The following is a 14785-nucleotide window of genomic DNA, read 5'->3' as shown; positions in this document are numbered from 1 at the left end:
CTCTTACCATTCTTCTAGGTAGGATTGCCAGATTTTGCAAATAAAAATAAAGGGCTTCCAGTTAAATTTCAAAGAGTCTACAGATAATTTTTTTAGTATAAGTATACCCCCTGCAGTATTTGGGATATACTTATATTAAATTTTTTTTTAATCTGAAATTCAAATTTGACAGGATATCCTATATATTATCTGGCAACTCTACTTTTAGGGCTTTTGCCTATGCTTTCCCCCACTATTTTATGCATACCTCCTTTCTATTTGCTTTTTTTTTTTTTTTTTTTACAAAGACCTTTAGTTGGGCTTTGTTTCCTGTACAGATATAAAAATTTTAGTAAGGCAACTAAATGAAAGAGATTTTCAAAAGATTACCCCCCAGATATTATAAATGTTTTTCTGTTTTTTTCTCTAATATCCCAGATACAAGTCTCATTGAATGTCTCACCAAGATCAACCGAATGGATATTGTTCATCTCATGGAGGCCAGCACAGAGCCTCTCCAGGAGCGCATCAGTCATAGCTATGCAGAAATTGAACAGACAATTGCACTGGATCATAGTGAAGGTCAAACAATCTGTGTGGGTGTGGGTGTGTGGTGTATGTATGACTAATTCAGGTGACTGGAACAAATCTTCCTTCTTTTTTTAAAGGGTGGTCTGTGGACTCCGGTGATCACATATTTTTTCTCATTTTATAGGTACCTTCATACTGCTCATTCTTTGTTATTTCACCTTTGTTCCAACCATTTTGGACTGCTGTAACACAGTGCCATAAACTGGGTGGCTTAAATAAGAGAAATTTATTTCTCACAGTTCTAGAGAGTGAAAGTCAGAGATCAGGATGACAGCACAGACAGGTTCTGGTGAGGACCCTCCTTTGGGTTGCAGATGGTTGCCTTCTTGCTGTGTCCTCACCTGGGGGAAAGAGAACTAGCTAGTTCTCTGGTGTCTTCTTATAAGGGCACAAGTCCCAGTCATGAAGGCTCTACCCTCATGATCGAAGTACCTCCTAAAGGCATCACCTCTAAATATTATCACATTGGGATTAGGGTTTCATCAGATGATTTTAAGGGGATACAGATACTCAGTTCATAACAACACGGATGACCTATCCAATGCCCTTTCCTCGGATCCTTGGTGGTACTTATACTTGTGTCTTTTACTCTAGCTACCCATTCCTGTGCTCACAACCAAGACTATATCATTACCACTGACTATATTACTTCTGGGTCCTGATTTGAAGCATTACACTTACTTCTTCTTTTGCTTCGATACTGGTGATTCTTCAAACCCACTGGGACCTCCAGCCATTGGCCCTACCACCTTTTCAGTACTAAAGTTTCTCTGATCCATTCTCCTTTCTTTGCATGCTCATTATCTTCTCTCCCTCCCTCTCTGTCTCTCTTTCCCTCTCTCTCTCTTTCTCTCTTGCTCTCTCTCTCTTTCTGTCTCTCTCACACCTCTAGTTTATACCTTCTCTTCTTCTTTCAAGCCTCCAACATTTCTCTTCTCCTTTTTTAAAGCTAATGACCAAGCTTCGTATTTCTTAGAAAAAATAAGAATAGTCCTAAGCAAATGTCCATATTCTTTCACCACAAACTCTACCAATCTAAGTGCATCTCAATGTCTGTACTCTACCTTCCCTTCTGTATGAAATGTCTTTGCTTTGCTAAAACCATTATCTCTTCTTTTGTACTGGATCTCATCTCTTTTTATCCAATTAAGGACCTCACTCCTTCAGTTATCCACTGTGGCTTCCTACAACTAGATCATGCTCAAGAGCATTAAAACATGCTTTAATAGAGCCCATTCTTTATTTTTTTAATATGAAATTTATTGTCAAATTGGTTTCCATACAACATCCAGTGCTCATCCCAACAGGTGCCCTCTTCAATGCCCATCACCCACCCTCCCCTCCCTCCTACCCATCGACCCTCAGTTTGTTCTCAGTTTGGGCTCCTTCCCTCTCTAACCTTATTTTTTTTCCTTCCCCTTCCCCATGGCCTTCTGTTAAGTTTCTCATAAGTTTCACATAAGAGTGAAAACATATGGTATCTGTTTTTCTCTGTATGACTTATTTCACTTAGCATAACATTCTCCAGTTCCATCCATGTTGCTACAAAGCCATATTTCATTCTTTCTCGTTGCCACATAGTCTTCCTTTGTGTATATAAACCACAATTTCTTTATCCATTTATCAGTTGATGGACATTTAAGTAGAGCCCATTCTTTAAAAACAAAACAAAACAGCTCCTTCACCCTATATGCCTTCTTGTATGATTGTTCTGTTTCTCCATTCATTTTATAGAAAATCTCTTCAAAAGAATAGCCTATATTCCCTATATCTACTTCCTGTCTTCCTGTTCTTTTTTTTTTTTTTTTTTAATTTTTTTTTTTCAACGTTTATTTATTTTTGGGACAGAGAGAGACAGAGCATAAACGGGGGAGGGGCAGAGAGAGAGGGAGACACAGAATCGGAAACAGGCTCCAGGCTCTGAGCCATCAGCCCAGAGCCCGACGCGGGGCTCGAACTCACGGACCACAAGATCGTGACCTGGCTGAAGTCGGATGCTCAACCGACTGCGCCACCCAGGCGCCCCATGTCTTCCTGTTCTCTAGAACTGTCTCTAGAATCCGTGACAGTCATTTTTTGAGTCATCACCACTCAACAGAAAGCAATCTTATAAAATTCACTAATGATTTCCTCATTGCCAAATACAGCGAATAATTTTTCAGTCTTCATCTTATTTACTCCTTAGTAATATTTGACAAAAAATTAATATTTTTTAAAAACATTTTCTTCATTCACTTTCCATGACACCCTCCCTTCATGTTTTTTTTTTCTTTTGCTTATTTTTCTGGCTATTTTTACACAATTCCTTTCTGTAGCTTCTTTTCATAGATTTAAATGATGGTGTGTGTTACTATCCAGTGAAAGTTTGTCCTATCTCCTGTTTCTCTCCTTTTTTTATATAAATCCCAGACACCTGGCCTCCTTGATGTTCCCTGGGCACCCTATGCATTTTGGGGCTTTGGAGCTCTGCTACTTTCTGTTTCCTCCACTCTGGAGCATTCTTCCCTCAGAGCATCAAATACCTACCTATTCAGGCCTCTGCTCAAAATCAATCTCCCCAAAGCACCCTTTCCTGACAATTCTATCTAAAATACTATCCCTATTTACTCTTTACCATGGTTTCCTTTTCTCCTAAAATTTATCATAAATATATATCTGCAGAAATAAAAGTTCAGTGAGGACTTTTTCTACCTTGTTCACTGCTATATCTCTAACGTCTAAACAGCACCTACTACATAGTTGATAATGTATACATCTGTTGAGTGAATAAATAAGTAGATGAATGTCAGTCATACCTCTGCTAGTGTTTTCAGTGACTCCTCATTGCCCTGGGTATGATAATATTCCTTAGCATGGCATGAGAGACCCTCCACAAAAAAGGGTACTAACCTCAAATGTTGTTAATACAAGTTAATACTTGTGGAACACCTAGAACAGTGCCTAACACATAATACTTAGAATGTATTAGCTATTATTCATTATTATTAAACCCTAATCCTTCTTCCTACTTACATTCTATGCCTCAGTAGCAGTTATCATTAGGTCTCCTTAAAATGTCCCACCCTCTGCATTTCCCTTCCTAATTCTTTAACCCTGAGTTGGTGCTCCTGCATTTATTGACTGGCACTGTGGCCCAGTCACTCTGCATTTCAACAGATTCTTACTTGCCTGAGCTTCAATAGATGATCTGTATCTTGAAGGCAGACACGGTTATCTCATTCAGCTTTGTAACCCTGGATCTATCACAGGATGTGGCACATTAATGGTTACCGAGTAAATACCCATTTAATGTAAGTGAGCTTCAGTTAATATTTCATTTAAATTGTTTCTCCCTGTAGGGTTCTCAGTACTTCAAGAGGAGCTATGCAGTGCACAGCACAAGCAGAAAGAGGAGCAAGCTGCTTCTAAAGAAAGCGAGTCCTGTGATCACCCTCCCATTGTCTCAGAGGAAGACATTTCTGTCGGTTATTCTGCTTTTCAGGATTGCATCCCCAAAACTGAGGGGGACAGCTCAGCAACAGAGCTCTTTCCCCAAACTCACAAGGAGCAAGTTCAACAGGATTTCTCAGGGAAAATGCAAGACCTGCCCGAAGAGTCATCTCTTGAATGTCAGCAGGAGTACTTGTGAGTTTCAAAAGAAAGCCTGTCCAATGTAATTCCAAGAAATAAGCCAGGATGGCAAGAGTGCCAGGCATGTGCAACCGTAAATTGTTTTCAGATGGTTGTCAAATAAGCCCACCAGTAACAAGTGCCAGGACTGCAGGAAAAAGAGCGGAAGATTTGAGACATAATTATGGCAGCATGGTATGGTAGATCTGCTTAAAACAACTTCCGGTTCTATGACCTTGGGCAAGCCCCAAGCCCTTTTTGGTTTCTGTTTCCACATCTCTAAGTTATAAGAATATATACCTTATTCATCTCATAGGGCCACAGGTCAAGGATATGCCTGTGAAAGCATTGTTTAAACTGTAAGATTTCATAAAGACCTCATGCTTATTGCTTATAAGACTGTCGCACTTGACTTCTCTGCAGTGCTCTGATATGTGCCAGTTGTCCCATGGCCAGTTCACAGTATGAACAGGGATGCTGTAGGCGAAGCAGCCCTCAGTGTATGTCACCAAAGCATTGGGGTGGCTGACAATAAAAATAGAAACGCAACACAAATTATTCACACAGAATGAAAGACCATCAAAATAAAGTGGGATAAGTTCAGAGTGGAAATACAGAGAAGTCTTCTGGAGACTTTCTGGCTAAAGGAAGCTATAGAACAGTCAGCTCAGAACTCAAGTACTGGGCTTCATAGAAGCAAATGAGAAAGAGAATTGTTTAAATGACGCTTGTTATATCTAGAGAAGGAAAACAGATGATGTGAAAGGCAAGTGTGTCCCCAGACCTGAAATCTGAGAATAGTGTGTCAGGAGATTACACCAGTAAGCGAGTTTTCTGCTGGGGTCACTGGAGCTTGAGAAGAGGGTGAAATGGGTAATAAAATCCTCTTTCTTCCACTGAGCCACCGCCTACCAACTACCTTTAGATTTTAGGGGAGAGAAGAAAGAAAGAAAAATAAAAAGATGGGAAGCAAAGAGGGAATATCAGAGAGGCATTTGGGCACTTAGTATCTACAGAGTGACAGAAACTTGTAATAAGAAGTTTAAAAGCAGAAAAAGAATTTTCATATTTAAAATTGAGATTATAAAGATTGCATTGGAGTAACTCCAAATTAAATCAGAAGAAAAAGTTTTAACTAGGTCTTTCCATCAAGTAATAATTTTCCAGAAGTATAATAAGAATCTCTCTATATTTGCAATTATGATAACCATATTAACATAGGGTTTATATATGTTTAAAAAAATTTCCCAAACTTTGATTCTTGCTTCAGAAGCCTTATTATCTACAGATCTTTGTTATATAAACCTCCTCAAATCTTCAAGATAACCTTGAGTTATCAAAGAAAAGATGAAATTATAATTTATATACTTTGTAGAGATTAAGAAATGGTAATACATTTTAGAATAATTTTTCTCTTTAGAATAGATCCATCCCAGCCAATACTAGATCAAGGAGCTGTAACTTTCTTACATATGATTTTTATTCAAATTTCATTTCTCGGCCATATATACAAAACTTATTTTGACTTGTCATGGACCATGAAGACAAGTTCCATCTTTCGTTCCAATTGCCTTGCTTCAGCAAAAGGGGAAATGTAAATGCTCTCATGGTGTAACTTGGCTTTTCCATTTCAGTGTGACAACCCCAGGGACGGAAGTGTCAGAGACTCAAAAGCCTACGGCTATATCTGGCTCTCAAAGCAAGACACCTGAGGAAATCAGTACCCCTCCTGAGGAGGAGAGGCCACACCTCCAGACTCCAACATCTAGTGAGCAGGGCGACTCTCCCATCGTACAGGAACCCGAAGAGCCCCCAGAACATAAGGAGGAGAGTTCTCAGAAAACTAGCCTTGTGATAGTGGAGTCTGCTAATGACCAGCCACAGGCCCTTGAAAGATTCGATGACGATGCAGCTTTCCATAAGGTAAGGATCTCCTCTCTTTCCTTGCCCACAGGCAGCAAAGCTACAAATCTTCCCCAGTTTCCATTTCTCTGATGGTTTATTTTTTCTCTGAAAAAAATCGACCTGGACCCTAGAAACCCCTCAATCCCCTTTAAAACTTGGGAACCAGGGAATCTAGGAAAAAAAAAAAAAGATACACAGTTCTAATTCTTGCTACCTGAGCATGTGCCTTAATTGTTACAATTGGGAAACCCTTTTGCTAAGGAAAATGAACCCTGGAGTGAAACAGTATGCCTGATGTAGCTTTTCAGAGTTGCTAACCATGGGCACGAAGACTAGTGAGGGGGATTAACAGGGCCCCCGGTACGTGCCAGCCATGGAAACTTGTGGGAGCCAGACTCTGGTTACAACTGTCTGTGCTGTCAGGTGATGAACACGCAGACTGTGGATATCAGGTGGGGTTTTCCTCCCCTCCCCAAATTTTCCTCATTAAAGGAAGGATTATTTCCAAAATAGGTCTCCTTATACCTATTTTAAGAATGACTTTGAAAAAGGACAGTGTACCTCAACTTATCGTGGTTCAGAATGTCAGAATAAGGAGCAGAAACTTACTTAAGTGTTTCCTTTGTCATTAAGGGAGCTTTGATGTTGCAAAGAGGGGTCTCCGGAGACCATCTAAGAAATTAATTTAAACGGTGTATTCTGAATCATTCACATGCCTCAGTGTTCACCGGCGGTGTTTAAGCCCTCCTCAGAGGAATGAATCTCAGGGAAGAGGGGAGCAAGAATCTGCATTTTAAATTTTTTTTTCAACGTTTTTATTTATTTTTGGGACAGAGAGAGACAGAGCATGAACGGGGGAGGGGCAGAGAGAGAGGGAGACACAGAATCGGAAACAGGCTCCAGGCTCCGAGCCATCAGCCCAGAGCCTGACGCGGGGCTCGAACTCTCGGTCCGCGAGATCGTGACCTGGCTGAAGTCGGACGCTTAACCGACTGCGCCACCCAGGCGCCCCGAATCTGCATTTTAAATAACTCTCTGGATGATTGTCATGCACAAAAAAGTGTGAGAATCTGTTTGGATTAAATTTAATATCTATTAAATTATATATTTGTCCTTTTAGAATTCAAAAGCATTTTTTTATGTCACCGTGTTTTTAAAGCATTAATATAGGTCTCAGTAGTAAAGAATGAGGTATAGAAAAGAACTGAAAGGTTTTGAAGAAAAGCATGATACAACATATCTGTGGGCTTAAGTCCTACTTTATTTTTGTTCACTATGAGGGTGACATCTGCTAGCAGGATTTATCTAAGATCATAACTAAAATTAGGGGAGTTTCAGGCAAATGAGAACTGTGTCCCAGTTTTGGTAGTTATCTTAAATAATGAATTCATCCCGTGAATGGATTTTTATTTTAAGTGTACCTTTGCACAGAATTACTCATCTCCCAAATTCTCAGCTTAAATGAATTCTGGTAAAAATGTTTCAAAGATGCTGTCAGGGCTTAGGAGTTACTAAATTTAGCCTAAGAATCCATTGGCTAATTGAAGTATAGATTTCAAACAATTATCTGTATAATTCATTTATTTTTTCTATGCATATAAATAAATTTTGATAAGTCATTCTGTATTCCACTTTCTATGGGCCTGTTCCATTTATTCTTGGTGAATATCCAGTTATCTCTGTGATGCTTCCTATTTTGACCCTTAATTCTCATGACCCTAACTTGAGGATCTGACTTCAGTCACTTTTCTTGCTGATCATCTTTCTAGGCAGCAGATTCCAGAATGTATTTAAAGTACAATTTGGTTTCGATTTTACATGTTTTCCTTTAGCAGAAAAGCATACAGAAATATGTCAGATATTTTAAAATATGTTGAAAAAATATCATTGAGTTTTCTTTAAAAAAAAAAAAAAAGTAGTATCCTGTTAGGAAAGAGTAATTCAATGGAACGCTCCCGAGATATGTTCTAATCTAAAATTGTGTTCTTAGCTCCATCTTTGACTCTGGGCCAGACCCATAAAATCAGACTGGCCTGTGCATCTTAACTTCTCTGCAAAATGAGTCTAATATTATTCATAGCCTGCCTTGTTTGTTGCCAGGGAGATGCTCAACTGGCTAGATAAGAGCTGCAGGAAATTTTGACTTTTTGCAGAAAGTTCTGCTACAAGCATGAGTTGTTTCTATACCTGTGGGTTAATCATTCTAAGCCTAAGCCTGAGTGTTGAGTATTGATGGCTTCCAAGTGTTGTGTGTCTGTGTGTGTGTGTGTGTGTGTTGCTTAAGTTTTGGTTTACATTTGCTTGTTTATCAGGAGTTTAAGTCCAAGAAGTAATGTGGACAAGTGGCTCATTTCTTTTGATAGATTCTGACAGATGGGCACTCAGCTTTCAGAATTCCAGAATTGTTTGCATTCATTGAACAAAAAAGTATTCTTACCTAAGTGTGAGACAGACACACACTTGTTTGCTGTGCTGGCTTTTCTAGCACAGCCTCCATGAATAAAACTTCCAGAAAACCGTGTGAACTAAAGCAGAAACCAGTAGTGAAGACATTCCTTAGCGTGTTAAACAAAACGATGCTTCCATGCTTCCACCAGGAGCTAACAGAGGAATTAGGTGAGCTGGAGGCCAGCTCAGATGAGGAGGCGATGGTAACTACCAGGGTTGTCCGCCGACGAGTGATTATTCAGGTACCAGCTGTTACGTTCCTGCACGTCCGGGACACTTCTGTCCCCGTAACCCTCAGAGAGTGATGCTAGCCATGGAGCCACGAGGGCTTGGCATGCTCTTTAGGTAGTGCATGGCCATTCAAAAGCAGACCCCTTCACTTAACTCTCCTAAGTTTTGTTCGTAAAAAAAAAAAAAAAAAAAAAAAAAACAAAACCTGCAGTGGTGATGACATTGGCAGCCCACTTCCAAGAGAGCAAACAGCAAGAGAGAGACCGCTTCTTCAGTTCCACCCACCTCACCTTGCTTGTCTGTTTTTGTTGGAGTGTTTGTTTTACGCCTAACTTTGGTCCACTTCTCCTAAGCATGTTACTTCCCACCTTTTTTTTTTTTTCTTTAAAACACACTACTCGACAGGATTTGGCATCTCAGCAGTGCTTCTCAGTAGCTCCCTTCATTTTCTAACATTATAAGCACTTGGGAGTAGTTTCTCAGAATTGATGCCCGACACTGAAGTGACCGTTTTCTCTCAACTGTTTAGGGAGATGATATGCCTGACATACCCCCAGAAACAGTCACAGAAGAAGAATACATTGATGAGCATGGACACACTGTGGTAAAGAAGGTATTGTCCTAACATGGTTGATCTCAAAGCCTCCTGTTTAAAACTTATCGGTACCCCGGTACTGTCACTCAAACACAAGATACATGAATAAAATATCTTTCAGGTCACTAGGAAAATCATTAGGCGGTACGTAGCCTCTGATGGCACAGAGAAAGAAGAGGTTACAATGCAGGGAATGGCACAGGGACCCATCAGCATTGAGGAAGGAGATGGCTATTCCAAAGTCATGAAGCGCATTGTATTAAAGAGTGACACTGAACAGTCAGAGGTAAGATCATCTGATTCTCCAACCTGATTTTATGGAGAGGTCTAACACAGAGTCAGAAGAGGTGGACACGATTGTCCATACCGGCCCCACTGCTCCCGCTTATATGGCACTCTGCTTTCGGTTGCATATTCACATGTTTCTTCATGATTTTGTGGAATTTTAAACTAACCTTCAAGGACATTTGTAGCCATTATACTCATTGTCTCTGTTTGGTCCTTCTTATGTATTTATTTTTTTAAGTTCATTTATTTATTTTGAGAGAGAGAGAGAGAGAGTGAGCGAGAGGGGGAGGGGCGGGGGGGGGTAGAGAGAAAATCCCAAGCAGGCACTGCACTGTCAGCACAGAGCCGGATGCAGGGCTTGATCTCACAACCCTGAGATCAGGACTTGAGCTGAAATCAAGGGTCGGACGCTCGACCAACTGAGCCACCCAGGTGCCCCTGGTCCTTCTTATTTCTATTTTCTGTTTAATTCATGGCTGAGTACATAAAACAGAAATCCAAAACTGAAATTTTAAAAGACCAGAGTTCCATTTGCTGGTGAGCTGTATATCATGAAAAGACCTTGTAAAATTGTGTTGTAATGCTTGTGCCCGGGCAGCATAGCAGTCTTCTGTAGGGCACTGGAGATAAATATCTGATATTTAAACTTCTGCATTTCAGTCACTAAAGCCAGGATCCAGAAACATCTTGATTTATAGTTTTACTTCTTTCTGTTCTACTTCCCTCTCTGAGGAACGTTTACTCCCTTTGACATATCATTGGTGACACACTCACTGTTTTGCATTCATTCACATCCTCAGAAGTTTATTATCGCACCCACAGTTTCTCTAGAAATCTACTTTTTCAATTTCTCATATCTTTGAGAGTTCCTCTTTTGGGGTTTAATTTTATCTTCATAAAATCAAAACCATTTAAACATGGGGGAAAAGAGAGTTCATGCTCAGGTTGTCATGTCGCTGAGGAATCAGTTTCTTATTCATAATACTTCCTGACAGATTTTCATTCAGCTGATTAATGAGTGGTGGGTTTGGTGCTGTGTGTATAGAGTCATTATATAGGCATTACCAGTTGATTATAGGCTTTTTTCTTTCTTTTAGTACCTGCTTCTCTTTTCCAAAATACTATTTTCCAGAAGGCCTGTGTATACCATTTTAAGGTTTTGGGGTTTTGTTTGTTTGTTTGTTTGTTTTTACATAGAAAAATCCATCACTGTTACATTTGGCAGTCAGAAACTGTGTTATCATGTGTCCTTCATTCATTAGGTAACTTTGTCTGAGCCCAGCATTTTGTCCAGTACCTCACAATTTCAGGCTGAACCAGTGGAAGGCCGTAGAGTCAGCAAAGTTGTTAAAACAACTATGGTACATGGAGAAAGGATGGAGAAACATCTGGGTGATTCTAGTTTAGCCACTGATCTTCCTTCAGCCAAAGATGACTTTGAAGAGGTATAGAAGCATTATCACTTTTGTGTTTTTGTGTTGTGTGTTTTGTGCTTGCTTTGTGTTTAAAAATAAAATGATTTACCATTATGTCATTCCATATATGTATTCATGGAAGGGTGCAGAATAATTCAAGAGGGTAGAGTTGCTGTTTGAATAACTTGTACAGTGAGGTAACGTTTTCTCAACTTGTGGTATCCACAAAGCGACAAGTTCCGTGTCATCTTAAATGCTTTTAAAAGTCTAGATGACCAGGATTCGCTTCAACTGAATCAGAATCTCTGGAGTTAGGTCACGATTGTATATCTTGTTTAGATGTTCCAGAAGTGACTTTAATTCTTTAATTAGTAAGAGAAAGAAAAAAAGAAAAAAAGAAAGAAAGAAAGAAAGAAAGAAAGAAAGAAAGAAAGAAAGAAAGAAGAAAGAGATTGTGAATTATCTCTAGTAGCTAATGCTCTCAAATATTTCCAAAGATAGGCATTAATGAAAACTCTGATTTATTTTAAACCTAGATATAAAACAAGCATTTATAATTATTTAAGTTCTGATTTTCAGTAATTAGGAAATGGGTCCATAGGGACAGATCCACAAACCCTTACTAGGATTAAAAAGATCCCAAAATTCTGAAAACCAGTACAAATTTTGTAGGTTAATAGCAAGCTAACTTGGCAGTAAAACTTAATGTGAGCTGATATGGAGTTATAATGACATGGAGAGTCTTTCGGTCCTACCTAGACTGAATATTCATATGTTTTGCTGTGGATATATTTATGCGTTTGATTAGTGGATGCTGTCCCTGCCCCATCAGAGGTATTCAAATATACAGCATATTTATCATACTACCTTTCTAATATCCAAAATGGAAAATATTCCAAATTCTGAGATACATCTGGCCCCAGGGGTTTTCACTAAGGGATTGTAGGGCATATGTAAACATCTACAAAACATTTTTTTGCTATTGAGACATTTTGAAGTTAAATGTTATATGTGCATTCTCTTCTACACCCACAATGTGCATTGAGATTATGTATGGGAATGCATTGGGATATGAAAAGCATACCTTATTCAAATACTTTTAAGGACAGTATTTTGACCTTGTATAACCAAAAGGTGAATTATGTGAGTTGCACGCTTTGGGCTTTATTCATTTGCTGCTTGTTTTTGCCTCTGATCATTATATTCATCATTAGAGTCTCCACCGGAGAAAGAGGGGGGATGAGGTGTGGAGGAAATTAAAAGTCGATCGGTACAGATGCTATTTACCAACATTTATGAGTAATACAATACATCTCCCTCACAAATGGGAGAGATGTAAATAAAACTCAGTATTTACATTTGTTCCTAGGATTGTTTTTATTTCTCCTTTCAAGTATATCTTTTTATGGTATCAATTAAGCAAAGTAATAGCTTTTTTTTAAGTCCATGGCTCATGGTGGGTTTTGTCTTACTTTCTTTTTTCTTCAGGCTTTGAGCTATACAGGTAGCCACATGAAAGTGCACTTACCCAGTTTAGTAGAGAATGAGATTCTGAAAGAGGATGGATCAGTAATTAAAAGGTTTGGGTTAGCATGGGGTTATGCTCTGCCTACTAACACCTTGACTTTTTTTTCCACTTGTAAGAAAAACAGAGCCCCTACCTCTGCCCTAACGTCCCTTGGGAATTACCAACTCTGTCTATGTTGTCCGCTTTGCCAAGTGGTAGATCTGTCAGTGTGTCAAACCTGTAGTGTCCTCTTGACGCTTTGAAAATGATACCAAGGCTTGAGGGGAACTGAGACACCTGTTCACACAACCACTCCCTGGGTTTTAACAAGTCATCAGTTTCGTTAAGGCCAACTGGCTAGAATATTCCATTGTGTTGACAGATTTGGAGCACATTTGGAGAGGAAACCAATCAGCTGCTCACAGATTAATCTTGTGACCAGCTACCTTCAGCTCAGTCGTATCGAATCATAATGCTGAGCGGCACATGCTTTGGGGTTTTGTTTTTGTTTTTAAGCTGCTTCTAAAATCTTTAAGTTGTTTCATGATCTTGCATGTGAGTGGCAAATAACATGAGCATGAGTTGGATACCCACAAATCTGATTGTAAATGCTGAAACCAGGGATTTTGACAAGTTAAGAAAGGGCCATAAAAGAAGTAAGTGGCTCATTTTTGTGCCTGAGGAAAGAGACAAGCTGTGACGCTGTGTCATCCCTATCACCTACTTGATGCGTGATTGTCAGCACCATTGCCTTGTCTCCTGGCCCTTCTCTCTAGTCCCCTCTCTCTTTGGTCCTTTAGCAGCACCATGCTAAAAAAGTGTCCTCAGCTTCTCAGTGAAAAGACACAATGGAAATTCAAGTTACTATTGTTCTTCTCGCTTCATTGTAAAGAAGAAAAAGATTGTCATTTATAGTACTCTACAGAGCTATTTTCAGCCTGCAGAACATAATAATTAGAACAGCGAATTAAAGGTTCTGTCACAATTCCGCCCTCCAATCACATGTGAAAAACAGCAGCAGCTAAGAATTTAAAAGAGTGTAATTGCTCAGGGAACTTTAAAAATGCCCCGTGAATTAAGGATAAAGAACTTTTTATACTCTGAACTTTTACGTCTTTTATTCAGTTATGCAGACAAAGCCACACAAACCATGTACACCCTAACATCATGAGATCTTTACATCGGGATAGATTTAGAGACCATCTAATCCAAACTTCTTAATTACTGCTGGTGAATTTGAAGCCAGGGATATGGAACAACTCAATTAAGTTCTACAGCTATTTAGTTCCGGAACTGTATTTGTCAGTACACTGCTTTATCTTGTATGTTGCTGAACATATTTTATCATCCCCACTGCTCCCCTGAATACACATAAGTAAATTCATTCCACTGCTTGAGTTACATGCATACACATGCTCATAAGCACATTCATCTACGATATCTGCACAAAATATCAGGGATTGTCCTGTGATAGAAGCTCATTCACCGCCTCCCCCCCCCCCCACCCCCCAACACAGCCACACCAGTGCCACGAAGGCTGCTATTAGCTCTTGGCAGAAATAATCAGATATTTGCCTTTTCGGAGAAGAAAAATATTATGGGTGCTGAATCGTGAGAAAAACACAATCTGATTTCAACCACTGGAACAAAATTGGACCTTTTTTATCAAGAGGAATAAATTTAAGTTTGCTTTCAGATACAAAATAATTCATGTGGTGTCAAAGGAAGGAGAGAATAAGAAAACATGAGAAGAAGGAAGAAGGAGACAAAGATGCCCAAAAGAAAACCTGAAAGTATTTTGGCTAAAATAAGTCTTTTTTTTTTTTTTTTTTTAAATCAGGAGTATCTTAAGTGCATGACAGTGTGAGAAGGTAGAACAATGAAAACTCGGGATGATCTTAAAAGCATGACAGTGCAGAACCTCTAGCTTCTGAACACTAGGAATCCATTAAGAAAAATGCTGGAGTAAAGCTAAGAAGACTGCTCTTCTGTGGTTTTAAGTGAAGATGCATGGCATCGTGGTTACAGATTCAGGCTCTGGAATCCTTGAGTCTTGGCCTCACTTCATACTAACTGTGTTACTTTGTATTTGGAACATCGCTTAAAATCTCTGCGATTTGTTTTCCTTATTTATTACAATCATAGTGCCTGGCACATAAAAATGTTCACCACATATTTACAGAATGAATAATTCTGTTGAGAAGTAGATGGAAGGAC

The 14785-nt window shown here is 39.2% G+C and overlaps 1 protein-coding gene across 25 annotated transcripts in view; it reads left to right on the top strand.

Annotated features, from left to right (window-relative positions):
• Positions 1–14785, top strand: part of ANK2 (ankyrin 2) — a 108790-nt gene that overhangs the window by 90902 nt on the left and 3103 nt on the right. For 14 of the 25 annotated variants that reach the window (XM_040475480.1, XM_040475465.1, XM_040475439.1 and 11 more), the window contains 8 exons: positions 418–561; positions 3909–4194; positions 5814–6102; positions 8682–8774; positions 9293–9376; positions 9480–9644; positions 10909–11091; positions 12550–12641. In XM_040475480.1, coding sequence (XP_040331414.1) covers positions 418–561; positions 3909–4194; positions 5814–6102; positions 8682–8774; positions 9293–9376; positions 9480–9644; positions 10909–11091; positions 12550–12641 — 1336 coding nt within the window. The remainder of the gene's footprint in view (positions 1–417; positions 562–3908; positions 4195–5813; positions 6103–8681; positions 8775–9292; positions 9377–9479; positions 9645–10908; positions 11092–12549; positions 12642–14785) is intronic. The other 11 variants (XM_040475468.1, XM_040475597.1, XM_040475592.1 and 8 more) reach the window with 7 other exon arrangements.

Source organism: Herpailurus yagouaroundi, unplaced genomic scaffold (genome assembly GCF_014898765.1).
Source record: "Herpailurus yagouaroundi ecotype Mexico unplaced genomic scaffold, PumYag 28, whole genome shotgun sequence".
NCBI lineage: Eukaryota > Metazoa > Chordata > Mammalia > Carnivora > Felidae > Herpailurus > Herpailurus yagouaroundi.
Note: the sequence above shows the minus strand (reverse complement) of the source record. Positions and strands in the feature narration are given on the sequence as shown.